The sequence below is a fragment of the Caretta caretta genome, chromosome 24 (genome assembly GCF_965140235.1).
Source record: "Caretta caretta isolate rCarCar2 chromosome 24, rCarCar1.hap1, whole genome shotgun sequence".
In the NCBI taxonomy this organism is placed as follows: domain Eukaryota; kingdom Metazoa; phylum Chordata; order Testudines; family Cheloniidae; genus Caretta; species Caretta caretta.
In genome coordinates this window covers 6,553,338-6,581,206 of record NC_134229.1, presented here as the reverse complement: position 1 = coordinate 6,581,206, position 27,869 = coordinate 6,553,338, and the positions used below count along the sequence as shown (strand labels likewise).

Below are 27,869 nucleotides of genomic sequence, written 5' to 3'. Positions count from 1 at the left end.
ATCTATCTATCTATCCCCATACACCCCCTCTATCTATCTATCTATCTATCTATCTATCCATCCCCATACACCCCCTCTATCTATCTATCCCCCTACACTCCCGCTATCTATCTATCTATCCCCATACACCCCCTCTATCTAATCTATCTATCTATCTATCTATCCCCATACACCCCCTCTATCTATCTATCTATCTATCTATCTATCTATCTATCTATCCATCCCCATACACCCCCTCTATCTATCTATCTATCCATCCCCATACACCCCCTCTATCTATCTATCTATCTATCTATCCATCCCCATACACCCCCTCTATCTATCTATCTATCTATCTATCTATCTATCTATCTATCCCCATACACCCCCTCTATCTATCTATCTATCTATCTATCTATCTATCTATCTATCTATCCCCATACACCCCATCTATCTATCTATCTATCTATCCTCTTTTTGAAAATTAAGAAGAAAGCCTATTAACTCCCCATATGTTGGCAGAAGGCGGGAGCGTGATCCAGTGGCTGGAGTTGGAGCCTGGAGATGGATCAGGACTCCTGGCTTCTGTGTCTGGGAGGGAATTTGCTCCCGTGACTATAGTGTAGGGCTAGGAGTCAGGACTCCTGGGTTCTATTCCCGGCAGTGTTATTGACCGCACCTTGGGAAGGACTTCAGGAAGACTCTGGACTCTAGTAGCTGTCCTTGGTGCTGAAGCATGGAGCTCAGTGCAGAGAATCTGCCATGAGAATCGCTGCAGGAAAGGCCATTTCTTTTTCCCCTTCCCTCCCCCATTTTTCTCTGAACACCCCAAGGGCCCCCAGCTATGCAGGGGTTAGTACATTTTCCTGCTGTCTTTAAGCCAACATTACAATCAGCAGAGGGCTCATCTGATTGGTTCAGGGGGTCAGTGGGTGGAGGGGGCAGGGGGCCAAGCATGCCCGGCTGGTGCCTGTGCTCTGGATACACAAAAGATCCCAATCTACAGGGCTGCACTCTTGATGAGCATGCCCGCCCCTCCGCCCCCACAACCCAGCACCTATTTATTTATGCACACCCCACCGAGCCCAGAGACCTCCTCCCACCACTGGCCATCCCCCAGTGCAGGGAGAGCCAGGTGCACCCCATTCTATGGGGCAACTATGGGGCCTTCAGGCAGCTGGTTCAAATCCAGCCTTGGATGGCAGAGAGCAACAAGAGTTTGGGGAAAAGGCTTGGTGGGTTTGAGCCCAGATTTAGGGGTGGAGCTCCCCAGTCACAGTCAGCCCCTTGTGGGCAGCCTCAGGACAGAGGCCAAAGACAGAATGGTCCATGGAGAATGGATGCACGCAGAGGCATGCTGTCAGGGCAGCATGCTGGGATAGGTTGTCCTGTTATTAGCTGAGATTTAAGAACCAGATCCAGCACACATTGGAGACAGAGCCCAGGACTGGGACTCGAGAGACCTGGGTCCCTTGTCTGATACTTAGATTGTAAGTCAAGCTGGTTGGGGATTTTTCTGAGAAATTTATTTATGCAACAAAAAAAAATAAAATTGCAGATTCATGGAAACCGAATCGTTCTGCAGGAAAGGGGCAAGGTGATGAATTGCCCAGCTGGGAAAAAAACCCTCAGAAGGATCAAAACGGGATGTTTCGACCTTTTTGAAACCAAAAGTTTAGTTTCCAGTTGGAAACGACTTTTTGTTTGGAAATTTAACTTAATTTATACTTTTTTAAAAAAGTTTTTAAAAAAGAAAAACAAACAGGTCAAAATGGAAATGAAGCATTTCAAAAGGATCAAAATGAAGCTGTCTGAGTGACCTGAACCGCAGGGGTTTTGGGTTTTTTTTTCAGTTTGTGAAAAAAAATTGAGATTTCATCTTTTCATCCTGAGTTGAGACCGGAACATTTTTCAAAAATCTACCAGGAAACCATTTTCAGCGCTAATTGTGAGTGCCTTGGGGCAGAGCCTGAGTTTTGTTCCTTCTTTGTACAGCTCCTAGCACCCTGGGTTCCTGTCCCATGAGTGAGGGTCCTCGTGCTACCATAATGCACCTAATAGCAGTGTACAGCATGAAGCACACTGGGCGCCTGCTCCATGACTTAGGGTGCTAGTGCTACCATAATGCACCTAATAGCAATAACAATGTACAGCTCCTAGCACAATGGGGTCCTAGTACATGACTCAGGCTCCTAGCCACTACAGACAATCAGTACTGATCTCTCTCTCTCTCTCTCTCTCTCTGATAGTTACTACGGCTTGACCGTCTGGTTCCCAGACATGATCAAGCATTTACAGAACATCGAATATGCCTCCCGCACCAAGCTTTTCACCCGCGAGAAGGTGGAACACTTCACCTTCAACTTCACCCTGGAGAACCAGATCCACCGCAATGGTGAATACTTCAACGACAAGTGAGTAGTGGGTCGTCCCTCCTCACCCCCAGGGCACTTAGCCAGAGCCCTCTTTGACCCTTGATGGGCCGAGGTGCTGGGGCGGGGAGCAGGGGGACGTGCTCACGGAAAACAACCAGGCATCCCTATTCTGGGCAGAGCCTGCAAAGACACTGGGAGGTTGGTGGGGTCTAACATGGCCCCGTGGTTGCAGAGAATGGGCAGCATGTGCCTGCACTGGGGGATAGCGAGCCTAGCCAGTGCTGGGAGGAGGTCTCTGGGCTCGAGAGGAGGGGTGTGCATAAATAAATAGGTGCTGAGGGAAATGCAGCCAGAACCTCACCAGGAGTGCAGCCCTAGAGGTTGGGATCCTTTGTGTATCCAGAACGTGGGCATCAACAGGGCAAGCTTGAACCCCCACCCTACCACACACCAACTCCTACCTTTATGGACCCCCAGAGTCCATGCAAGTCTTGAGTTATCTGCTGTGCCAATTGCAAATACTTAATTAACTCCCAGTTGTGGCTACTCATCCAATAGGGACTGAACTGAGACCCACCAAACTCATTGCACAGAAGGGTCGCCGAACATCCAGTGTCTGGCTTAGCAGGTCCAGAAACCATTTTTGTTCCCCCGTGATGGAGGGAGACCCACACGTCCCACACCCTTTATCCCAGTCGCTCTTGGGTTGCTCAGTCCCCGGGTTCGTCCCTGGTAGGTTCATCGGCCTCAAGCTGAAATCCGTCTCCTTTGAGGACTCCCTGTTTGAGGAGTGCTACTTCGAAGACATCACCTCCAGCAACACCTTCTTCAAGAACTGCTCCTTCATCTCCACTGTCTTCTACAACACAGGTAACTTCCTGCTGCCCTGTAACAAGTCGATGGGCCATCTAGACCAGTGGTTCTCAACCTGGCCCAATCAGCACAGAGCTGCGGCCCATGTGACATCCTCAGGGCCATACAGATAGTATAGGATGTGGCCCACAATGGTAAATAGGTTGAGACCCACTGAGACAGTACCAGACCCACTGGGCCACATTGACTCGCTGGCTTTTAGGTTATGTCTTCACTGCAAAGGTCTGTTCTGAACTTGGGTTCACTGACTCAGGGTAACATAGCAGTACAGCCCTGGCAGTTTGGGTCAGCAGCTCAAATTCAAGTTTACAGGGCAGCCAGGGACTGAACTTGAGACACGAAGTGCAGTTAAAAGCCAAGTTGCCGTGTCTTCACTTCTATTTGAACCCGAGTTAGCCAATGTGGGTTAGTTAACCCATGTTAAGGACACACCGTATTTTGAAGTGTAGACATGCCCTTAGAGACAGGCTGAAATCTCCAACACTGGACCTTGCTGGCTAATAGTATACCTCATAGGGGAGGTTCCTTCCTGACCGGCCAGCTGGTGGTCAGCTTGTGCCATGGAGCATGAGGATTAATAGCCCTTGTGTTCACTAGCCTAACCAGCGCAGATGCTGCATTTGGGGTCCCTTGAAGGGGAGGGCAAGCGACATGAACATGATGGGGGAACAAACAGGGGGCCTGATTCTCCACTGCCCTGGCCCCATCTGCAGCCATTTACACACACTGATGCAAAGGGGGTGTAAAATGTTACCAGGCAGCATCTGGGAACCACTTTGCACTGATGGAAATGGCTGGGCAAGGTTCAGGGCGGAGAAGGATTGGGCCAGGGCTGTTTTGTTTTCGGGCCTTAATTCTCCACCCGGCCCTCTGTGGGGCTAGAGATTGCTGCACTTGCTGTGAGGCTGCTGCTCAATATCCTCTGGGCCGTGCTAATTAGCTGCTTCGCGGTGACTCAGCACTGAATAGACTCTGATGGGCTTTGGGAGGGGAGCCCTAGACAACGAGAGATCAGGCAGCTGGAGCTGCTAACCCACGTATTTTCTGAAAGGCATCAACAAACGCTGTTGAAGGGGAAGCAAACAGCTGGTAAATTTATCCCCCCGCCCCAAAAAAGCCATCTTCAGCTGGGACAGACGCTGCTCCAAGGCTGGCCCTGTGTGTGCGAACAAATGACCATTCGTGACTTCTGTGTCCAACCCTCCGTGTATTGCAATGTCGCACTGACTGATTCTGCCCTCTGGTGGGTTGGACCTAGCCATTAAAACCCAGGCGCCCGGCTGTTCATATTGATTAAGAATCCCTGGGCTGGTCTGCAAAACACAAAACTGTTAGTCCCGGTCAAGTTCCCCTTGATTAATGACACCCTGGTGGCTTACAGTTCCCCTGCATTTCTATCTCCACTCCCAGCACTGCTGCATGCTGTTGAAAAGCCTCTGTGTTCCACTTCAGAGGGGGCTGCATTTCAGAAGGGGGTGAGCAATCCCTGTGAAGCGTTGCTGTGTAGTCCCTAAACAGCAGCCGTGTTCTGTCCCAGAGGTGGCTGCTTTTCAGTGGTGGGTGAGTGTCAGTGTGCGGCATTGCGGTGAGGCCGCTAAACAGCAGCCATGTTGCATATCAGAAGTGGTTTCCTTTTCAGTGCTGGGTCCATCCATTAAGCAGCAGCTGTGGTCCAACCCAGAGGTGGCATGGCTGCACTGCAGAGCTGGGAGAGCATCCCTGTGCAATGCTGATGTGTGGTCATTAAATAGCAGCTGCGCTCCACCTCAGAGGCGGCTGCATCTCAGCCCATCTTCCCGCATCCCCCAGTGCTTGGTGGGAGGGGCAAACAGCCTGCCAATCGCTCTGTAGCTCAGTGCAAGGCCATGCCCAGTGTCGTCTTCTCCCTCTCCACAGACCTGTTTGAGTACAAATTCATCAACACCAAAATCATCAACAGCACCTTCCTGCACAACAAAGAAGGCTGCCAGCTGGACTTCAGCGACGACAACAATGCCTACATGATCTACTTTGTCAGCTTCCTGGGCACCCTGGCCGTGCTGCCAGGGAACATTGTCTCGGCCCTGCTCATGGACAAGATCGGGCGCCTCCGGATGCTGGGTAAGGGGCGGGGATGCTGCCTGGGAACTGGCGGGGGGAGTGGTGGTGGCAGCATGGGGGTATGGATAGTCTGTTCCTTCTGCACTGATCCCCCTGTAGACCCTGGCTGCAGGAGCAAAAATTGACCCCTTCCCCTTTAATCCAGCTTTCCTGTGGCTTGAAGTTGCCTCTGCCCCCTGCTGGCTAGAGAGGGTCTCACCCCTTAACAGAGTCCCCAGGCTGGCTGCATGCCTCCTTGGGAGAGCTGGGAAGGAAAGGTTTCCCCAGCCCGTGAGAATTTTTGAGATTTCAAAATTTTGCCCCCATCCAGATTCGGGACGAAAATTTGAAATCTTAAAAATTGTCCCGCACTGAAAATCGGAATATTTTCTTTCCGAAGCCGGCCAGTGACACATTATGTTTCGATCGTTTCAAAATGTTTCGTTTTTATTGCCACCTCTTCTCTTCTGAAAATATGGGTGTTTATCATCAACAAACAATGTTTCAAAATGAAAAGTCCTTTTAAGCTGAAAGACAGAGCTCCACAAACTGTCTGAAATGGGAAATTCATCAGATCTGACCCTTTCCCAAGAACAGGTTCAATTAATCCATTTTCCTACCGAAAAAAAAAAAAAAAGTTGAGTTGAAAAATTCCCAACTGGCTCTATTCCTTGGCTGATGCTTGAACTGGACCCTCTTGGTCCATAGGCATCAGCCGTTCCCACTGAAACTTTCCCAGGGGAAACTTCTCCATGCAGAGCAGGGGCACAGCTAGGATTTGCAACCCTGCACCATTCGGGCCAGCTGCCCCAGCTGCCTCTTGTAGCCAGAGGGCCTGGCAGAATTGCAGAGTCAGTGGTTTTTGCACCGGCAGAACGAAGGAGCAAAGAGGAAGCTGGTGAGAGATGGTGGGTAGGGCAGGGAGGCTGCAGAAGAGAAGGGCCTTGCACTGGGTTGTGCAGAGGGGATGGTCAGGAGGCCTTGCAGGACCGCTGGAGGCTGATGCATAGGAGAAGGCTCTTGCACCAGGCGGGTGATGCTGGCTCTGACCAGGTACAGTTCCAGCGAGGCCTGTACCCGCGCCTAACACGCCTCTCCTCGTCCTGCTGCAGCCGGCTCAAGCGTGATGTCGTGCATCAGCTGCTTCTTCCTGTCGTTCGGGAACAGCGAGTCAGCCATGATTGCCCTGCTCTGCCTTTTTGGGGGGGTCAGCATCGCCTCCTGGAACGCCTTGGATGTACTGACGGTGGAGCTTTACCCCTCAGACAAAAGGTACAAGTCCCCGCCTCCGTTATCCACCCAAGGCAGAGCAAGTCCTGATCCCGGGACACCCAGTCCAGACAGGGGCTGGTCCCATGAAGCCACCTCAGGGTGGCTGAGAAGGAGGAATCCTGGGTCACCGCCGCAATCTGGTAGCTTTGGGGACACAATGCAGTAACGATAAATAGTTGTTAGGGCTCGAAGGCCCCCGCATGTTGGCGGGAGGGAAGGCGGCCCAATGGCTAAAGCAGAATGACTGGGAGTCAAGACTCCTGGGTTCTATTCCCAGCCCCAGGAGGAGTGTTTAGTGGTTAGAGCAGAAGCCACTAAACTTAATTTTGCTGGAAAATGCCAATGTGGCAGAGTGAAATCTTGAGCCAAATCAGCCACAGATTTGACCATACCTTTGTTGAACGCCAGCTCTAGGGGATAGAGACACAAAGACCAGGGTTCCCCTGGCTCCCCCCCCCCCACCCCGGCTCTGTGGGATGAGCAGCAATGCTCTGGTGCTAGGGTGACCAGATGTCCCGATTTCATAGGGACAGTCCTGATATTTGGGGCTTTGTCTTCTATAGGTGCCCTATTACCCCCAGCCCTTCTCCTGATTTTCCACACTTGCTGTCTGGTCACCCTCTCGGGTGCCTAGAGCTGAGGGCGGTTCACAGGGAGGCAGTGTGGCAGGGCTCTTTGCCCCTCCAGCAGTGGGATGGGAAGGTACTTGTCAATTTCACACGAAATTAACTAGAGCCTTCCCTGAGGGCAGCTGGAAAGCCAAAAAGTTCCATTTCAGTTTTTAACAAATGGAATTTTTCCTTAAGCCCGTTTCCATGAAAATTTCCACAGTTTTGACATTTCACCCTGCTTTGGGAGTGCACATTTTGATTAATAAGATTCAGACTTTTCAGCTTGGAAAAGAGATGCCTAAGGGGGGGGGGGGATATGATTGAGGTCTATAAAATCATGACGGGTGTGGAGAAAGTGAATCAGGAAGTGTTATTTACTCCTTCTCCTAACACAAGAACTGGGGATCACCCAAGGACATTAATGGGCAGCAGGTTTGAAACAAACAAAAGGCAGTATTTCTTCACACAACACACAGTCAACCTTTGGAGCTCTTTGCCAGAGGATGTTGTGAAGGCCAAGACTATAACGGTTCAAAAAAGAACTAGATAAATTCATGAAGGACAGGTCCATCAAGGGCTATTAGCCAGAATGGGCAGGGAGGGTGTCCCTAGCCTCTGTTTGCCAGAAGCTGGGAACGGGGGACAGGGGATGGATCACTTGGTGGTTACCTGTTCTGTTCATTCCCTCTGGGGCACCTGGCATTGGCCACTGTTGAAAGACAGGACACTGGGCTAGATGGACCTTTGGTCTGACCCAGTATGGCTGTCCTTATATTCTTAAAACTGGACACATTTTCACAGAAAGGAAGCCCCCTTCCCCTCTTTTTCAGCCAGTTCTAGTCCCAGCTCTGGGTGGGGAGCGGTGTCTACTGGGCAGAGTAGAGCACTGGGGCACAGGACTCCTGGGGAGTCCTCTTCCCACCTCTGCCTCTGCCTGGCTGCACAGACTTGTCACTTCCTCTTGCTGTACCCCAGTTTTCTCCTCTGTGAATTGGGCACTGACTGTAGATGGCATGGGTGCATTTGACTCTGAGAATGGGACCACTGAGGAGATTTTATGCCAATCCCAATAAGCCTGCCAGCTGGCAGCAATCGGCTCCCAACCCCTCTCCCTGGCCTGCCAATTTGTTCTGCCCCCCCCCCCCCCCACGAGATGCCAGGGGTTCCCCATAAACCTTTGTGCTTAGGGAAGGCCCACAAAGGATTCTGGGAGCACATCAACATTTGCATGCGGGGGGTGGGGAGGGAGGCTGCTGCTTTGAGACTGAACGTGGACAAGGTATTGCCAATGCAGTCAACTAGAGGGGCTCAAGGGCGCCACCTCCAGGCCAAGCCATGACGCACATCCCTTTCACCTGGGGCTGTGAGTCACGGCAGCTGCCCCCTGCTGACACCGCTGATTGCGGGGGAGAAATCGCGCAGGCACAACTGGTGCCCAGAGCTGCCAGGTTGGGCCTTGGCTGCCTGGAGGGCCCGTCACTGAGAGCGAAGGGCACTGATCCATGGGCGGCAGGTGGTGGTCTGGGCTGCCCTTGTGCCTGATCCATTTGTGCTCGGCTTTTTGCAGACCCGTAGGAAAAGGGGATCTTTGACTGCAGCTTGCCGAAGGCTGGAAGTAGACAGTAGGAAGGGAGAGGCGGGCAGGTGGCTGAGTACAGAGACTGGGGAGCTGCTCCAGGCATTAAGGCATTAAATGGACCAGACTTTGCTTTAGCAGGGGGTTTGGGGGCTCCTGGAAGGAGGAGCCCCCCACACCCAGCAGGTCGGGGGGAATGGAAGCTGGGCCCTTGTGCTGACTAGAGGCGGGCTGCAGAGTTTGCAGCTAAAGTTAGAACGCAGGGACTGTCGTTGAAGCATTTTACAGTAGCTTACACCAGACACCGGAGCTTTGTCGTAATCGGTGTTAAATACACTGGGGCGACTGATTTCCTGATAGAAAAATACATGCGAACAGCAGAGCTTTAAACAGAGAGAGAGAGAGAGAGAGAGAGAGAGAGAGAGAGAGAGTGTGTGTGTGTAAAATAAAACTCCTTTCCCCTCTCCATCACTGGCTGTTATGGGTAGCATCTGCGCCCCAGCTGAGTTCAGGGCCCCATTGTGCCGGGTGCTGTACATATATCGAGAGAGAGGCAGGCCTTGCCACAAAGCGCTCACAGTTGAAATGGCGAAAGGGTGCGAGGGGAAGGGACTTGGCTGAGGTCCTGCAGTAGATCAGTGGCAGAGCCAGGAATAGAATGCAGGGGTCTAGGTTCCCAGGCCACGAGGCTGAAATGCAGTCAGATTACTCTGGACGGCTGCTGCTGTGACCCTGCTTGTTCTCCACCTTTTAGGGAGAAAGGGGCCATTAACCCCCCCACGCACATACCAGCCTTCTCCCCCCACCCAAACCCTTTAGCTCGCCTGTAACCTCAGCCTCTCTCCCCGCTTCTCCAGGACGACAGCCTTCGGGTTCCTCAATGCCCTCTGCAAGCTGGCGGCCGTCCTGGGCATCAGCAGCTTCACCTCCTTCGTCGGCATCACGAAAGCCGTGCCAATCTTGCTGGCCTCGACCGCGCTGGCCGTGGGCAGTTCGCTAGCGTTGAGGCTGCCGGAGACGCGGGGGCAGGTGTTGCAGTGAGTGGGGCGTACCCCGCCCCTTCCGATTCTCCCCCGCTCCAGGGAGATTAGAGTTGTTAGACACTGTGAAATGTCTGATTTTCTGATTTTGACTATTTTATTTTTTCGCTCCCCCCCCCCTCCCCCGGCTCCTCTTCCCTCTTTTTTTGGTGTCATTACGTGTGTGAGAATCGGCTCATTCGTTGAGGGAGTCGGGGGAGGAGGGAATAAAACTTGACTGAGAAGGAGAGGGGGGGAAATAACCTCTTTGCACTAAATTCAGGCTGGAAACGGTCCAGCCCCGGCAGTGTGAACTGATTAACTGGGCAGGCGCCAATTGACCTAGCTCCTGATCAGAGCTGGATGCTAGGGGCTAGGGCCAGCTCCTCAAGGGGACATCTAATGTCTAGGCACCCTGTCACTGGGCAGTAACCTGGAACCCCTCTGTGGCACTGGCTCTAGGGTGTGTGCTGGTGAACACGTGATCCATTTAATTTTACACACGTGGGTGTAAACTAGTAGTACGTGCAATGTGTGCTCATGGATCTTGGCTGTGTAATATTTTCCGAATCCTCATTTATTTTTTTCATCGGGCACCTGTGGTGTGTGGAGAGCAACGCAAACACCCCCCCCTACTTCCCTCCCCCCTGCTTTTTCGGGGCCCTTTGAGTCATATGTAAAGTAGCATCGATTTCAGGTGTTAACAAAGCATCCATTTCAGGCTTCTAAACCAGGTTTGCAGGAGCAAATCGGCAGAGCTAAGTGGTTCCTCTGTGTCACGTGAACCGAATTTGAAATCCTGATCCGCACGTGCCCTTGCATCATGTCTCGCTGGTGTCACAAATGTCTGGTCGAGCCACACCAGGCACGGCAGGCATACACCCCTGTCGGCTCTAGTGGTATTGGGCATTCATACATTTTGCAGGCAGCAGGTCTAGGCTCTCATCGGCATGGCAGAAGCTGTATCAGAGCAGCGGTTCCATCCTTGGCTCTGGTGGGTGGATTGTCCCAATGTTCTGTGCCTCAGTTTCCCCATCTGTAAAACAGGGATCATGATACTGGCATCCTTCTGTTGAGTGCTTTAGAGAAACGGTGCTGTATGTGAGGGCAAAGTAGCATTCTTTTTTCTCCTTTGGACCCACATCAGCTCAGACATCCCTCTGTAACTGGACCGAATTTAACGCGCTAATCCAAGGAGATTCCCCTCTTCCAGTTATCCATTGCAGATGAACAAGACAGCAATGCTCGGTTTCTTTTAATATTGTTTATTCAGGGATTTTAAATGTTGTTTTTTCTGTGTGGGGGGAGAAAATTTGACTTTGAAGCTTAGGGATTGTGGTTGTTGTTGTTTTTTTTAATTCTCCCCAAACCCCTCCCCACAGCGGCCATCCAGAAACACAGCTGGGGCTGGGGGTGGGGGCGTGGGAAGGGGTGTGATAGTAGCACCTGTGATTCCCCAAGATGAGATCAAGGCTCCACCATGCTAGGCCAGCAGCCCAGCTGGCCTGAGAGTGACACTAACCTCTGTCTTGTCTGTGGGTTGCTGCTCATTCCGATTAGGCGTTTCGTGTATTTAATTCTGTAGCCGCCTGTCTCTCTGCCCTCCCCCCGTTCCGTGGTCGACACCAAGGTCTGGTCTACACTTAAAAGAAATTAGATCGACCCAGCTATGTCGCTCAGGGCCAAGAAAAATCTCGTACCCTGCGTCTCTTACTTAGGTTGACCTAACCCCAGAGGTAGCTGCTCCTAGGAAGAATTCTTCCATCAACCTAGCCCCGGCCTCTCAGGGAGGTGGATTGACCCCATTGATGGAACCTAATGGAAAGCCCTGGTGCAGATGCAGCCTGTTGGCACCGGAAGGGGTTTTTCCATCCATGTAAGAACGCCACCTCCTCGCAGGCCAGTAGCAACGTCGATGGAAGCAGTCCTCCCATGCAGTCTTCCGCACGGCACGCAGGGCTGCCGATTTTTCATGTCCTCGACTGATGCAGCTGGCCTGGGGAGGGGGCGCATTTAGCGTCACCCAGCAGGGGCGTTGGGTTGTAGATGTGGGAAAAGAGAGGAAAGACCATGAGTGCCTAGGGCTCTGTCCCATGTCTCAGCAGGCCCATGATTGTGTTTTGCTACACCCCCACCCCCTCCACCTCCCGTCCTTTTCAGGAACGCTTGCCTATGAATTCACCCTCCGCCTCCAGATTTAATTAACTTGCATCCAGGCCTGCCCAGAGAAGGGGCCCTAATACGTCAGGTTCACTGGGGTCTGCCTCCTCTGATTTCACCCCAGCTACAGACATTTTGGGAGCCCGCTGTGCTTGGGGCCCCAGGACAATTGTTCCTCTTCTCATTCCTACTCAGGAACAGCTTTGCAAGGGTGCAAACCATGCATCCAGCTTGGAGCAGAGGGGTTTTTTTGGGGGGGGAGGGGGGGGCTGCTCATTGAAGGGTGGGGCAGTTCCACCCCTTCAGACAGGTCTACCAGGGAAAATGGAGCAATGGCATCTCTTAACCATCAGGGCCACAGGGAGAGTAAGATCCTTGAAAATCTATTACCTTGGATGGTTGCCAGAGGGAACCCCCTAGAGTCTGAGGGCAGCTAAAGCCAGGGGAGGATCAGAACGTAGCACTTAAGGTGCAATGGCTCCACGCAAGCGGGCTCTACTTTTGCAAAACCCAAAGCACCGCGCCTTGCTCATTAGAGACGGGCCAAGCCCCGAAGGCACCCAGAGCCTTTGCCCCAGCTCCGGCTGGCTTTTCTTGCTTTCCTCTTTCCTGCTGCAGATGAAGGCAGAGCTAGGGCGGGAGGGACAGTGCGGCTGCCCAGGGCTTGGCGTAAGATGCCTCGAAGATTTTTGCTCAGCGCGTGTGTCCAGGACTCACTGGGCGAAGGTATTGCTCAGCTGAAGGAGCAGTGAGGTCAGAGGTAGTTAGGGGCCACAAGGGGCTATTTTAAAGAAACCCTGTTGTGGGTTGCAAAGGCCCCACACTGATCAGCAGCAGTGGGTGTTGGGTGGAGAACAGCAACCTCGTTGAAGCAGCCATCTAGCGCCATCTATGGGCACAGAGTGGATGCACACCCTGGCCTCCTTCTCCCCTTAGGACCAATGTATGGTTTTTATTCCAAGGTCATGGAGTCAGCTGGGTGTCACATGCTGGCCCTTTAATTCTCTGCGCTATAAAGCCAGCACTGTCCAGGAACCAGGAGGCTAAGAAGCTTTCTTGGGGGAGGGGGGCTCCTTTCGCGCACGCGCTGGTTGTAGCTGAGAATTTAAATGTTCTTTAAAACCCCAGCTGACCTGAGGCAGATGTCTCAGCATCTGCCCCGAGGCAGATGTCTCAGCATCTGCCCCATCTTGTGGCTTGGAAACAATGAGGGGAGGATCCCTGCCGTGTCCTTTCCGCTGTCAGCAAGGGGGTAGAGGCACTTGAGTCTGTTCTGACCTTGCGCTGGAAGAGACACAAGCCCGTTGCCTTGCCCAAGAGGGAGGCTTGAGCCCAGATGGCAGGAGAGCGTTTTATGCACATTCACCCACTGAGGTCAATAATATTTAAGCGCGTGCTAGAGGGCCTAAAATCCGGATGGTGAGTGAGTTCCAACCCAGATCTTCAATTAACCTAACCCCCCACCCCTGAACTCTAACAAGCAGCAGGACCCCCCAATGGTGGTGTGGAAGGAAATAAGCTTTTTAAAACCAGATCTCTACCTTGCACGGCGACAGTGCAATTCTTAATTTCAAAACATCATAATAATGCCCTGGGCTAAGTCTTTATGCTGCTCTCTGTTACCCTGGGGTAAATCTTGGAGTAAATCCCCATCATACCAGTCTAAGAGAGCAGAATCTGGACTTCAGGGCAACTTTGATTGGAGGAAGGGGGGGGTGGGAATGTCCAGGTTCTCTGGTTGTATTTTATAACCCATTTGCATAGCAAAGCCCACTAATTGTCACATTGTAGGTTAATCGCTCAATGGGCCCATGCAGGTTCCATGCTTTAATAGCTAGATGTGTCTCTTTGTGTCATCATCCAAAGATCTGAATGGCATGTGGTCCCCGGTGCCCATTAATCTAATTATAGCAGCTGGACACACACACAGCCAAAATTTGTATTTTAAACAAGGGATGAAATTGACCAGCACCTGTGTCGGTTTTGCTGGGGCTCTTTGGTGTAATGCATACCAGCCGAGCTCCAAAACGGGGAATTAAATATCTTGCCTTCGCTGCAGAGCTAAACAGGGAAACACACTGCACGTGGGGAGGGGGCTGTCAGTTTAAGGTCACTTCGGTCTGCATTAGACACTAGAGCTAGGTCGCCAATTCTATTCAGATACGTAGAGAAGCGTGGTGTACACCAAGGGGGGAAACGTCCTGCTGTATCATTTTAAGCGAGAGTTGTATTTTTTTACATTTTAGGAGATATTTAAGAGTAGTATATTTTTCATTATTTATAATTTTATACCAGATCTCAGTTTCCCCTCCTCGCGCAAGCTTGGGACCAAGCATACCTGAAAGGAAGCGTTTTTTGTGTCTCTCTTAGCTACCTAGCTCCCCAGCTGGGCTATCTGAGCACATCACAATGTCTAATGCTCACAGCCCTACTGTGCAGCAAGTTACAGGTAGGGAAACTGAGGCCCAGAGAGACAAAGAGTCTGTCTATCCTGTGATCAGAGGAGTGCAGCATGTGTCGACATAGCCAACCTAGCTGTGATCTCGCTCGCTTGAATAATAATAGCAATAAAGCTGCAGCACCAGGGGCTGTACAAACCCACTCAGCCCCCCGGACTGTGCTCTAGCCTTCACTGCTATCAGTGCTCCAGTTAGCTGGATTGGGCCTGTCTATCCACGCTGCAGTCATACTGCCGCAGGGAATGTAGACATCCACTAAGTGACTTGCCCATGGTCACACAGGGAATCTGTGGCAGAGGTAGGAATTGAACCTAGCTCAGGCTCCCTAGCCCAGCTAGTACTCTAACCACTGAGCTATCCTTCCTCTACTTCTCTGGCAGCATGAAAGGGCACAATGTTTCTTCCATTAACAAAGCTTAATTAAACAAAGGTGTCATCTTTTATTACAAGCTAAGGATTTGCCCTGGAGAATCAGGGCCGCTGGCCAGGTGGAGGATGGCATCAGTTTGAGAGCGATTTTTCATCTCGTGCAAAATGCTACGTGGACACAGTTCAGTTTAAACTAGGCTTATTTGGGTTTAGCTTCAGCTGACTGAGAACAGGGTTAACGTAAACTGAACCAGCAGTATCCACACAAGGGTTTGTAGCACTTTAAGAACCAACTTACGTTAAACCCGTGCAGCTGCTATGTAAGAGCTAGGTATTGTTATTATCCTGGATGTAGACAAGGCCAGGAGCCTCTGGGCCCAATTCTTCAGTGCCTCGTGCCTTGCATCATCATATACAGCTGGGTAAAAGGAACGCATAAAAGGAATGCTCTGATGTGGTGGCACTGCACACCCATCTTGTCACTTGCGCAGTGGGTGCGCACCACTCCCTAGTGAGAAAAGTGGTGATTTGCAGTAAGTGGCTGCACAAGGTGAAAGGAAAGAGTGAATCAGCCCCTGGGCCTCCCATGGTGGCTGATAGCTGGGGGATCAGAGAAAGGACATGCATCAAGCACCTGCATGTAATGGGACAGAGAATTTCCTTCCTGACCCATGCAGCAATCATAGCTCCAGTTCTGAAGCATGACAGTTGATAGATGTTATTTTAGCAGCTAACCACAAGGTGACTGCTGGGTAGCCAGTCCCTTTAATAAAGGTACCAAAAGGCCAAGCACTATAGCAGGACAAAGGCCCCACCTAGGAGGAGGCTCAGATCAATCTACTGGTCCCAACTATGTTGGCTTTTCCACCCCACTGTGAATGGGGCCAGACTGGATTATGATCACACTGTAACCTGAGCCAGAAGGGAGCATGAGTGTAGCCCACACAAGCTCATTTTAAAGGGCTGGTGTAGATGGGAGATTAGAAAACTTGTCAGCTAGGCTGCAGCATCAGGACCACCAATGCAACCTGCTCCAGTGAGGAAGGGCTGCAAGGCCCAGTTGATCATCAATGTTTCCCTATCCTAACCAGGCTGTGTTTGCCTCCCTCCTATCGGATCGGCAGGCGCGCTTGACTCATAGCTGCCTAAGCGACGAAGTGGACTGATTTTTAGAAAGATTTAACTCGAGACCCTGGGATGAGCTTGTTCCTATTCTGGGTTACACGTGTCTCACCGTACAGACAAACCACTCTGGGCCCAAAGCGTGAGGCCGCGATCAGAGGGAATAGCACAGCTGCTGTGGCTGGTCTTGTACCGTAATTTACACCAGACTAACCGAACGCTGGCCGGAATTTTCAAAAGCACCTGCGTCACTTGGGATCATTTTCAAATGTGACTTTGGAGCCTGAGTTTTATGGCCTTTCAATAGGATTTGGGCTCTTAAGTCACTCAGCTGCTTTTAAAAATTTTACCCCCTCAGCTCCAAAGTCCCATTGTCAGAAGAGACTCATGAGTCAGAGCATCTGAGTTCTGTGCACACAGCTGGGCGTGGGTAAGCGAGCGGATTTGCACAAAGCGTTGCACGCCCACCTTCTGCGCGGTGAGCCGCGTTAAGATGGCTTGACTTGGGTATGCAAAACATAAGGGGGGCGGGGACCAAAATTACTCGTCACTTTTTTCAAAACGTCTCCTAAATCTCTTTGAAAGTCAAGAGGATTTAGGCTCCCAAGGGTTTAAGTCACTTTTGGAAATGGGACTTAGGCACTTATGAAAATATTACCCCGAGTCTCCTTTCAAAAAAAACAATCCTCCTCGTATCACGCTTTTAGTTTAAAAATCTAGTTGCAAACTGGAGCCAAAGACGAGAGGTCAGTAGGAGAGTGACGTTCTAGGCAAGAGGGATTTTTATCTTACTGGAGCAAACTGGTCCCAGGCCGGGGAAGGCCAGCCCCACCCCTGCCCCCTTTTAAAAAAAATTATTTTGAAACGTAAAAGATTTAAAATAGGGATCATTTTGGAAAATGTTAATTGGCTGCTTGAAAAGAAAAGAGGGGAGGGGAGGGGATAAATGTCACAAACATTTTGAAAATGGTCACTTCCCCTTCCCCCCCCCCCCCCGACCCAAAACTGGACCAAACTTAGGTCCCTCCCCAGCTTGGCCCCAGCTCTTCTGCAGGGTCAGCCTGCTGGCCCTGGGCTCCCTATAAGTCACCAGCACCCCAGTCCTCTGAGGTCAACAAAAACTCCCTGCCGTCCCCACAAACCCTGCTGCGATGGCTCGTGCACACCCCCGCCTGCCGGGCGCCTCGCCGGCGTTTGGGAGCAGGAGCGGGAGCACCCCTGGGTGAGCACAGCGCAAGCCACACATGATGTAGGAAAAAGCACGACTCCGGACACATTCTCCCCTGCACCCTGCTGCCACCCAGAGCTGCCGCTTCCGCCTCTCCCCCGCCAACGCTGCCCCTCGGCCCCGACCCCCGGTTCCTCGTTCCCAGCTAACCCCCAAAGGCAAAGCTGCATAGACAATCCAGGAAGTTTTTGGAAAGCGTAGGGGACAATTTCCTGGCACAAGTGCTAGAGGAGCCAACTAGGGGGGGAGCTTTTCTTGACCTGCTGCTCACAAACCGGGAGGAATTAGTGGGGGAAGCAAAAGTGGATGGGAATCTGGGAGGCAGTGACCATGAGTTGGTTGAGTTCAGGATCCTGATGCAGGGAAGAAAGGTAAGCAGCAGGATACGGACCCTGGACTTCAGGAAAGCAGACTTCGACTCCCTCAGGGAACGGATGGGTAGGATCCCCTGGGGGACTAACATGAAGGGGAAAGGAGTCCAGGAGAGCTGGCTGTATTTCAAGGAATCCCTGTTGAGGTTACAGGGACAAACCATCCCGATGTGTCGAAAGAATAGTAAATATGGCAGGCGACCAGCTTGGCTTAACGGTGAAATCCTAGCAGATCTTAAACATAAAAAAGAAGCTTACAAGAAGTGGAAGGTTGGACATATGACCAGGGAAGAGTATAAAAATATTGCTCGGGCATGTAGGAATGAAATCAGGAGGGCCAAATCGCACCTGGAGCTGCAGCTAGCGAGTGATGTCAAGAGTAACAAGAAGGGTTTCTTCAGGTATGTTGGCAACAAGAAGAAAGCCAAGGAAAGTGTGGGCCCCTTAATGAATGAGGGAGGCAACCTAGTGACAGAGGATGTGGAAAAAGCTAATGTACTCAATGCTTTTTTTGCCTCTGTCTTCACGAACAAGGTCAGCTCCCAGACTGCTGCGCTGGGCATCACAACATGGGGAATAGATGGCCAGCCCTCTGTGGAGAAAGAGGTGGTTAGGGACTATTTAGAAAAGCTGGACGTGCACAAGTCCATGGGGCCGGACGAGTTGCATCCGAGAGTGCTAAAGGAATTGGCGGCTGTGATTGCAGAGCCATTGGCCATTATCTTTGAAAACTCGTGGCGAACGGGGGAAGTCCCAGATGACTGGAAAAAGGCTAATGTAGTGCCAATCTTTAAAAAAGAGAAGAAGGAGGATCCTGGGAACTACAAGCCAGTCAGCCTCACCTCAGTCCCTGGAAAAATCATGGAGCAGGTCCTCAAAGAATCAATCCTGAAGCACTTGCATGAGAGGAAAGTGATCAGGAACAGTCAGCATGGATTCACCAAGGGAAGGTCATGCCTGACTAATCTAATCGCCTTCTATCATGAGATTACTGGTTCTGTGGATGAAGGGAAAGCAGTGGATGTATTGTTTCTTGACTTTAGCAAAGCTTTTGACACGGTCTCCCACAGTATTCTTGTCAGCAAGTTAAAGAAGTATGGGCTGGATGAATGCACTATAAGGTGGGTAGAAAGTTGGCTAGATTGTCGGGCTCAACGGGTAGTGATCAATGGCTCCATGTCTAGTTGGCAGCCGGTGTCAAGTGGAGCGCCCCAGGGGTCGGTCCTGGGGCCGGTTTTGTTCAATATCTTCATAAATGATCTGGAGGATGGTGTGGATTGCACTCTCAGCAAATTTGCGGATGATACTAAACTGGGAGGAGTGTTAGATATGTTGGAGGGCAGGGATAGGATACAGAGGGACCTAGACAAATTGGAGGATTGGGCCAAAAGAAATCTGATGAGGTTCAATAAGGATAAGTGCAGGGTCCTGCACTTAGGACGGAAGAACCCAATGCACAGCTACAGACTAGGGACCGAATGGCTCGGCAGCAGTTCTGCGGAAAAGGACCTAGGGGTGACAGTGGACGAGAAGCTGGATATGAGTCAGCAGTGTGCCCTTGTTGCCAAGAAAGCCAATGGCATTTTGGGATGTATAAGTAGGGGCATAGCGAGCAGATCGAGGGACGTGATCGTCCCCCTCTATTCGACATTGGTGAGGCCTCATCTGGAGTACTGTGTCCAGTTTTGGGCCCCACGCTACAAGAAGGATGTGGATAAATTGGAGAGAGTCCAGCGAAGGGCAACAAAAATGATTAGGGGTCTGGAACACATGACTTATGAGGAGAGGCTGAGGGAACTGGGATTGTTTAGTCTGCAGAAGAGAAGAATGAGGGGGGATTTGATAGCTGCTTTCAACTACCTGAGAGGTGGTTCCAGAGAGGATGGTTCTAGACTATTCTCAGTGGTAGAAGAGGACAGGACAAGGAGTAATGGTCTCAAGTTGCAGTGGGGGAGGTTTAGGTTGGATATTAGGAAAAACTTTTTCACTAGGAGGGTGGTGAAACACTGGAATGCGTTACCTAGGGAGGTGGTAGAATCTCCTTCCTTAGAAGTTTTTAAGGTCAGGCTTGACAAAGCCCTGGCTGGGATGATTTAGTTGGGGATTGGTCCTGCTTTGAGCAGGGGGTTGGACTAGATGACCTCCTGAGGTCCCCTCCAACCCTGATATTCTATGATTCTGATTCTAACCCAGGGCAGAACTGGGCCCCTAGGAAGCCAGAAAATACAGATTAGGAGCCTGATTCTCCTTTCCACTGAGGTTACCTTTGCACCATAAAGGAGCCTTAGCTCAACTGATCATCAGGCCTGTATCAGGAACAGCAGCTGCATCACCCAGGCCTGGAGTCTGATCTCGCTTATGCCAATGGAAATGTGACAACTCCAGCAGATGTGCTCTGGGAGGTAGCTCATTGCAACAGCAGCCACGCTCCTCCCTTGGAGGAACAGCAATTGGTGGACCCTTCTGGTGCCTGCTCCATGCGAGCCACGCTGGTTCAGTCACTGATGGTGTGTTTTGAAAGGCGGAGGGAAGGGGTGGGTACATAGAACAGGCCAAACAGGACCGACAGAAAGCTCTGAAATGTACCGATCGCCCAGGGCAACCCTTACGTGACCCTTACATCCTGTTTGATGACACCGTTCGGCGGGTCAGATGCACACACCCCCAACCGCCAAATATTTTTCGACTTTTTTTTTTAAAATGTGTTCATTTCTTCTCAATCAACTAAACCGAAGCAGCAGTCCCAGCTGACGGGAAGTGGGAGGGTTAGGGCAGCACAGGTGTGTTTGGGAGGGGAGGCGTTTGGTCCAGGTGGAGGGGTTTGCAAGAGGTGCTTTGGGGGAAGGGAAGGTGGGTTTTTTCAGAGCCCACAATTGGATTTCCCTCTTTCCCTCTGCGGAGCGGATCGTGGGGTTCCCAGAGCATATTTTAAACGAGCAGCTAGTCTTAAAACCAGCAGCTGTTGGGAAAAGCACAAAGGTACCTGCACCAACCTGGGACAAGACCAACCCCAAACCAGCCAGGCTTCCCCTTACACTGGAGCCCAAATCCCCCCCTCATACGCCTTTGGGAATGCCTGGAAAGAAACAGCTGCTGAGTCTCAACCACACGCCCCCACCCCCACGCCAACCAGCATCCTCACTTCAGCCAGACTGATGCATCTTGGCAGAGGGACAAGACAGTTTTTTGGGGGGGGGCTCTGTATAATGAGAGCCGAGCTAGAACCGGGTAAAAGCACAATCATAGAATCGTGGGACCGGAAGGGACCTCGAGAGGTCATCTAGTCCAGTCCCCTGCACTCGTGGCAGGCCTAAGTATTTATCTAGACCATCCCTGACCGGTGTTTGTCCAACCTGCTCTCAAAAATCTTCAATGACAGAGATTCCACAACTTCCTTGGGCAATTTATTCCAGTGCTTCACCACCCAGACAGCTAGGAAGTTTTTCCTAATGTCCAACCTAAACTTCCCTTGCTGCAATTTAAGCCCATGATCATACGTCACCCCTTAACCCTGCTTGGGTGCAGCCTAGCCCAGCGGCTGGGCTAGCACCCAGGGGGCTTCTTAGAAGGATAAAAGCATGTGGGAAGCAAAGAGCTGCAGTCACAATGTCCGTTCCCGTAGCGGGAAGGCCAGACTTTCAGCCTGAGGTCTGCCCCATGATGGGACTGCGTGTCCCCGCCTGGCTTGTTGCCCCCAGCAATGATCAGTCACAAGGGCAGACACAGCATTTCTTCCCTCCCACAGTCCCTTAGTTTAGGGGCTCTCCTGCCATTCTTGGGCGTCCACTGATTCAGACGTTCAGCTGCATGGAAAACGGTCTTCCCGCCCCGTGAATGTGGTCGAGTGTTTAAAGTTTTTGCCACTCCATCTCATGTGGGGATGAAAAGTCAAAATGGCAGATTTGCACAGCCAAGCCCTGACGCCGTTTGCCAACTGAAATGTTTTTGTCGCGCTACTTTCTGTCCGTGTCCTTTCTCCTCGGCCTTTTTTTCCTTTTTCTTTTTCAAACCTTGTTTTCGGTTTAACGAGCTGAAATGTCCAACCCAAGAGGCAGGGCAAATGGGAACGTGTGGCTTACAAAGCATCGAGTGAAGGGCTTCGATGGTGTTTAAACATTTCCCTCCACCCTGTTCCGAGTCGGGCAAGTCGCCAAACCCAACCCCCTTTCAGCTTCGACAAATCCGCGGGCAGTGACGAAAAACGATTCATCGCAAAATTCCCCGCAGAGGGCGCTGCAAAGCCCTGCGGTCTCACATCTTAACGTGCATGACTGTGCCCAGGTACAGGCCAGATTAACGCCGCAGCAGTTGGCCAAGGCATCCTCCCCTCCCCCATGCAGTTACACCATGCTCCCCACAGGCTGGGAGGCTCCAAATCCTCTGGCCTCCAGGCTGGGGTGAGCATTTCGTGTGCACAGTCTTCGGAAGTGCCCTCACACGGAGGATGCCACACAGGAAACCCCTTCCAAACCAAGCACTCGGAGTGATCCTAGATTTGATCGTCTCATCTGACTTCCTGCAAAGCATGGGGCAGAGAAACCCCTCAGTCAAGGATTCTCCAGGACTTGAGGCTGAGCTGAGTCAGATCTTTTGGCGAGACATCCAGTGCTGATGTACTCTGCCATAGCCCTGTCTCGATTTTTAAGGCAAAACGCCCATGGGGAAGATCTGCCTGCATAGAGCATGCAAGGGAGCATTCTAGCTCTTACATTGCCCCTCGCACAAGAGCATTCGGATGGGGTAGCGTTTTGACACCCAATCTGCCCTGTTGGACAGGCTGCCTTCGCTGCAAAAACTGCTCTGGTTTCACATCTCCAGGGGAAGTCTTGGTGGATGAAGCCACAGGTAGTTTGTTTTACCCTGATGTCGCTAATCAAGGTCAGTGCTACACCCTCCACCTGGGGGATTTCCCTGTAAGCTGCCTCATCTCCTCTTGGGTTTTGCATCGAGATGCAACAAATTACTTGTTTTTGGCAGCAAAGAGCATGCGAGCCGGTGCAATGGGTCCGCACAACGTGCATCAGTGCTGGTTTGAATTCAGCAACTCCCCTCCCCCCAAAAAATCCAACACCCCAAAATAAAACCTCCCCCATCAGCTTTACACCCTGGGCTCTCGTAACTAATCCCGTGCAGAAAGGATCCTTCACTGATAGCAAGCAGATCCAGAGCTGGTTCCACGTGACCTGCGCCAGCCCGAAGCAATCAAACAGCACAACCCATCCTGTTTTTCTACGTACCCGTCTCTCTCGCTCTTTCCATTCTTCGGTGTAGCTGGTCTTTCTAAGAGAACATGCGTAGTACTGTCCGTATGCAACCCTGTGCTGTGGTGTAGTTTGTAGATGTTTGTAAAGAACCACAAAAATGTACAAAAAAAAACCCCTCCCCTCCAAAAATCAAGCAAACTAATAATTCAGCTGTGGTCTTTGGTTTGTCCATTTTGTATAAAACAGAGTGATTAGATATGACAGTTATTTTAAATGTCATGCTGGGAAAAAAATCAACTAAAAATATATAAGGTGCTGGGAATGGGGAGGGGGAAGGCCGTGTGCCCCCTGCTGGCTCAGTGACCGTTTTTTCCAGCGCTATGAACGACTATTCCATAAAAATCAATGTAAAAAGATTAAAAGATTAAAAAAAACCCAGCTGCCTCGGAGTCTGGTTTGGGCTGGGGGATGGTTTTAGGGGTGCTGGGAAATAAACGGGTTTGTGCCCCTTTTCATTTGCACACAGGGGGTGTACGGAACTGGGGGGAGCGGGACAGATCTTATGACAATGGCCAGCAGGGAATATAATGCAAGATGATTCACCCCGCCTGTGTTTCCACTCGTGGCATGGAGAGCAGAATCTCCCCAGTTCTTCAGAGTTGCACAGTCATGGACAAATCATTTTTATTTCTTAATCGGATTCAGCTAGCGACCCGGCCAAGAAAAACATCCTCCAATGGTCCCAAAGGAGAAAGATAACGAGAGCTTCAAAACTTCCCAGGCCCTGTAACGTCCGGGAGCTTTCCAGCCAAGTATCTGAGCCAACTGACGAAGAGTGAACATTCCAAACCGCAAACACGCAGTCCAGACCTCGCTCATTTTGTCACCAGCGTGCCTGCTTACGCTAAGCCTTGCCCTAAGAGTTATGGGGAAAACCCAACTGGGCTGCTACAGATCTGCTTTCTGCCTGGATTTTAGCTCCAAACTGAGTTTTTAGTGGGGAGGGTGTAAAAAATACAAAACAAAAAGACTCAAGATCAGGATAACTTTGAGATCAAACAAACATCCCTATGAAGTCTGGGGTGGGGTGGGGGAGTTTCCGGCCCCAACAGTGTTTTGAATGTTTCCCTGTGTTGTTTTTAACCCCAACATCCCAGCCTTGTGCTAGCACAGGAGAAGTAGAGGGCAAAAGTGACACCCTCCAACTGGCAGGGGGATGGACACTCTCATGGTCACAAAACCAACCAGTCTATTTTCCATTGCCCCAAGCTGAACACATTGCAAAACAAAGCAGAAATGATGAAAAGTAACATTGAAACGAAGCAGAAATGATGAAGATTCTTTCAACCCCTAATTTCTGTTTTCCTCTGTGCAGCTGCTATACCCCAGCTAGGGATTAATTATTACCATTATTCACCTGCTGTCTGTGTGGATGCAGAGTTCATAGCTGATGGCAGAAACGACTTCCCTCTCATGGCCTTACATATATTTCAGTAGCCCAGCAGAGCCAGCCCAAGCCAAAGGGCTTCTACGAGACTTGCAGAGCCAGCCCGGAGACAGGAGGGGGGAGGCGAGAGTTTATTCTGGCTCCAACATCCTCCACAGAACTATTAACTGTGTTCCAATGACCGTCCCAAACTGCATTCCCCGTCACGAGGGGCAGGGTCTGCTCGGCAGAATTCTTGTCGCTGCAGACGATGCGCACGGGGAAAAAAAAACCAAACCAGCATGTCGCAGTTTCCCGAGTGAAATAAAGATTTTGCAGCTGCAAACTCAACCTGGGTCAACCAAATCCAGAGACATGATGTCATTGCTTTCCAGTGTGAAACCGTTCTTTGCTCAGTCAAGAGCTTTATTAACAACACAAGGACCCCCCCCCTCCCCCCCGCACTTTAAATGCACGGCACTGAGCTTTTTAAAGCCACTGGAGAGATTTCGGGCACCCAGTCTCCATTAAAAATAAGGCTTCCCAAATCTCCCCCAGCTTTCCAGACACAACTACCATGAACACATGCATTCGCGCCCATTGGGAGCCCGGTCTGCCAGCCCGACCCGCCAGCCTGACCCTCCTGCTACCATGAAAGCAGAGGAGCCAGGGATATTTCACACGACCAACCGAGAAACCGATAACCCGCGGCCAAGAGCAAGGGGCAGGCAGAGTCTGGGGCTGACCCTGGTGGACTCTTGGCATTGGTGGTGCAAGCCCAGCCTGTGAATGTCCCCACTTCCAGCACTAGGCAGCTTTGCAAGGCTCTGGACGTGGTCACAATGTGAGCATCAGAGTCACCCCGGGGAGTGAGCCAACACAACACAACCCAATCCCGTCCCGCCCCTCAGGGTCACCCCTGACTGCCCAGTTTGGTTGCCATCTGCGGGTCGTGCTTGGATCCCCCGAGGCACCCTGGACTCTGGCTCACGCTCTGGTTCTCTTCCCACTGCTGGGGGGTCTTGGCTTGGATGGAGAGGGCATGGACGGGCCCGGCCAGTTCCGCCTGGAGGATCTCATTCACCAGCCGGTGGCGCTGGAGCAGGGGCAGGCCGGCGAAGCGCGGGCTGGCGATCACCACCTTGAAGTGGGTCTCGGAGCCCCGGGGCACAGCGTGCATGGAGCTCTCGTTGAGCACCTCCAGGTGCACCGGCTGCAGGGCCTGCAGGAGCTTGGTGCGAATGGACGACTCCACTGGCTTCTCCTCCATGGTGGGACCAGCTGTCGAGTACCCAAAGCTGGGGGCTGGCCGAGGGAGGGCTTGGCGAAGGAGGCGGGCGGGGAGCATCCGGAGGGGGGGGGACAGCGCCCCAAGGCTGCAACACAGTGCGGGGGGGGAGGGACAGACTGAGACAACATCCCCTGGTACAGCATCGGCTGCCTGCTGATTTGGAGGATAAGGGGCAGCTGTGCATGGGGAGGGCCGAGCCTGCTATCAGGAGGGGGAGCACAGGGGGCAAGAGAACGCAGGGGGGCATGAAGGGTGAGCATGACGACAGCCTGGGATTTGGATTTGGGGGGGCAGGGGGATATTTCATGCAGGGCAGGGGGAGAACCTAGGAGGGAAGCCTGCATGCAGGGCGGGGGAGAGCCCAGGTTTGCCTGGAGGGAGAGGGAGCCTGGGTTTGCAACTGGGGGGCGTGATTTGCATGCTGGAGGGGATGATCCTGGGTTTGGGGGGGGGGGGGCTTGTAATGGGGCGGGGCTACCCCAGCTCCCAGGCTTGGCTCATCCTCAGCAGCCCCCGCCCGCCCCTACCTGGGCTTCTCCGCAGGGACCCGCAGCCGCTCCCGTGCTCAGGCCTCCAGCCACCTTGCCGCGGCCCCAGCCTCCGTGCACTTGCGGGCAGGACTTTGCATCCTGGGAAATGTAGTTCCCTCCCCTCCAGAACATGGGCGGGAGAGCGAGAGAGAACTACAGCTCCCAGGAGGCCTTTCGCCAGCCCGCCTGCATTTCTCCCCCGCCTATTCCCCAGGTGCACTCTGGGAATTGTAGTTCTGTCGGCAACCTGCCCAGGGCACCCCCTGCTCCATTGACCCCAGTGAGGCAGCAAAGCTGGCCTACAATCCACCCCAGGCTGCCCTGGCTCACCCCCCTGCACCCTGGGTGTCCCTGGGGAAAGGATGGAGCCATGCCTGGTTGCTGACCCCATAAGAACGGCCATACTGGGTCAGACCAAAGGTCCATCTGGCCCACTATCTGCGACAGTGGCCAACGCCAGGTGCCCCAGAGGGAATGAACAGAACAGGTGATCATCAAGTGATCCCCCCCTTGGCCTCAGCCTCCCCCAGGGCACCGTGTCAGGATGAATTGCACCCTCTGTCTAGAGTTGGGTTACATTTTTCCGATAAAACTTCGGGGGGCAAAAAATGCAGATTAGTCAACGCCGGAACATTTCATGCATTAGGGCCAGCTTTGCCGAATTGTTTATGATGCGGGGGGGCCTAAAAAAATCCTGAAAAAAATCAGAATGTTTCATTTTAGTGTTTTCTGAACAAAGCCTTGTGGTTTTTGTTTTGTTTTTTAACTTTTTGTCTCGAACTTTCCTTTAATTGTATTTTTGAAACAATCAGAAACATTTAAAAATGCTCAAAATTGAAATTTTTCATTTTGGGTCAGAGGAAACGTTTTCTTTGACCCCAAATGATTTTTTTTAAAACTTTCTGATTCACTGAAAAATTTCAAAAAATTTGATTTCTTTTCTTTTCTTTTTTCTTTCTTTTTTTTTTTTTTTGCCTCTGATTTTCCGAAAATTGCCAGTGACCTGAACAATGCGCGGGTGGGCACAGCTCTCCCTCTGATGCTGGGGGAAGAATGCTGCCATTCCGATCTGGTAGCAGATTACACACACTTTGCATGGGCATAAAAAATACCCATGAGGGACGATGGCCAAAGAGTTCCTAAGAGGTGGCCGCGTCCTGCTCTCCTGTCTGAGCTGTAGTCTAACATCTCCCCACTGGGAGGAGCCATAGCCCACACGTTTTACTTCAAGTCACAACTCGCCCAAGCTTTAGAGGTGCTCTGCAGGACACGGGCCCACCTAAGAGCGAGGGAGGGTTGAGCTAAATGGATCGGAACCAGGTGACACGTTGCTGCTTTGCAACCCTGCTCCAGGGAGAAACTGGGTGATGCATCTATCTGAAATTAAAGGCTATTTTAGTTTTTGCTGCTAAAGGATCTGCCGGGTTTCTGCAAAGTTCCGACTAGCTCCACTGAAGGCATCAAAGCCAATGGGCCTGATTCTCATTTACCGTCCCGTCCCTCAAAGGTATTTAAGCGCCTCGCTCCCATTGAAATCAATGGGCTTCAGGCCAATTTAGACTTTTCGGCGAACGCAAAGGGAAAGGGCCTACGTGTAACTGAAGATGATGCTGTGCCTGTTTACACCAGCTGAGGCTCGAACCCAGGCAATCCAGATTCAGTGACCCACAAAGTCCAGGGAACTTCCAGTTCGGCTCCCACTTCTGCAGCTCGATCTTGATAAGAGGGTGAAGCAAACAGCTCAGTTTCCCTGCAATCTGGATCCGAGCTCTGCCTCGCAGGCTCATTTCAGAGCAAGGCAAGCGAATGCAAACTGCATTGAACCGTCAGCGCCGGGTGCATGGGGGCCAGATTCGGGGAGGGTGCTTGTTTGCAATGAGCCGTCCCTAACACAGAGTTCCCTGCGCACACTGGCTCTCCACCTG

At 51.7% G+C, this 27,869-nt stretch overlaps 2 protein-coding genes across 2 annotated transcripts in view; one reads left to right on the top strand and one right to left on the bottom strand.

The window, feature by feature from the left end:
* Positions 1 to 13,082, top strand: part of SV2A (synaptic vesicle glycoprotein 2A) — a 57,274-nt gene extending 44,192 nt beyond the window's left edge. The window contains exons 9-13 of the mRNA XM_048828082.2: positions 2,229 to 2,393; positions 3,091 to 3,224; positions 5,124 to 5,327; positions 6,419 to 6,578; positions 9,623 to 13,082. Of these exons, the coding sequence (XP_048684039.1) occupies positions 2,229 to 2,393; positions 3,091 to 3,224; positions 5,124 to 5,327; positions 6,419 to 6,578; positions 9,623 to 9,806 (847 nt within the window). The 3' untranslated portion in view covers positions 9,807 to 13,082. The remainder of the gene's footprint in view (positions 1 to 2,228; positions 2,394 to 3,090; positions 3,225 to 5,123; positions 5,328 to 6,418; positions 6,579 to 9,622) is intronic.
* An 11,425-nt stretch (positions 13,083 to 24,507) lies between these two features.
* On the bottom strand, positions 24,508 to 26,045 carry BOLA1 (bolA family member 1). Its single transcript, XM_048828083.2, has 2 exons — positions 25,942 to 26,045; positions 24,508 to 25,499 (listed from the first exon to the last, which is right to left on the bottom strand). Exon 2 carries the CDS (start codon positions 25,469 to 25,471, stop codon positions 25,037 to 25,039), a length of 435 nt encoding a protein of 144 aa, XP_048684040.1. The 5' UTR covers positions 25,472 to 25,499; positions 25,942 to 26,045; the 3' UTR covers positions 24,508 to 25,036.
* Between the last annotated feature and the right edge of the window lie 1,824 nt (positions 26,046 to 27,869).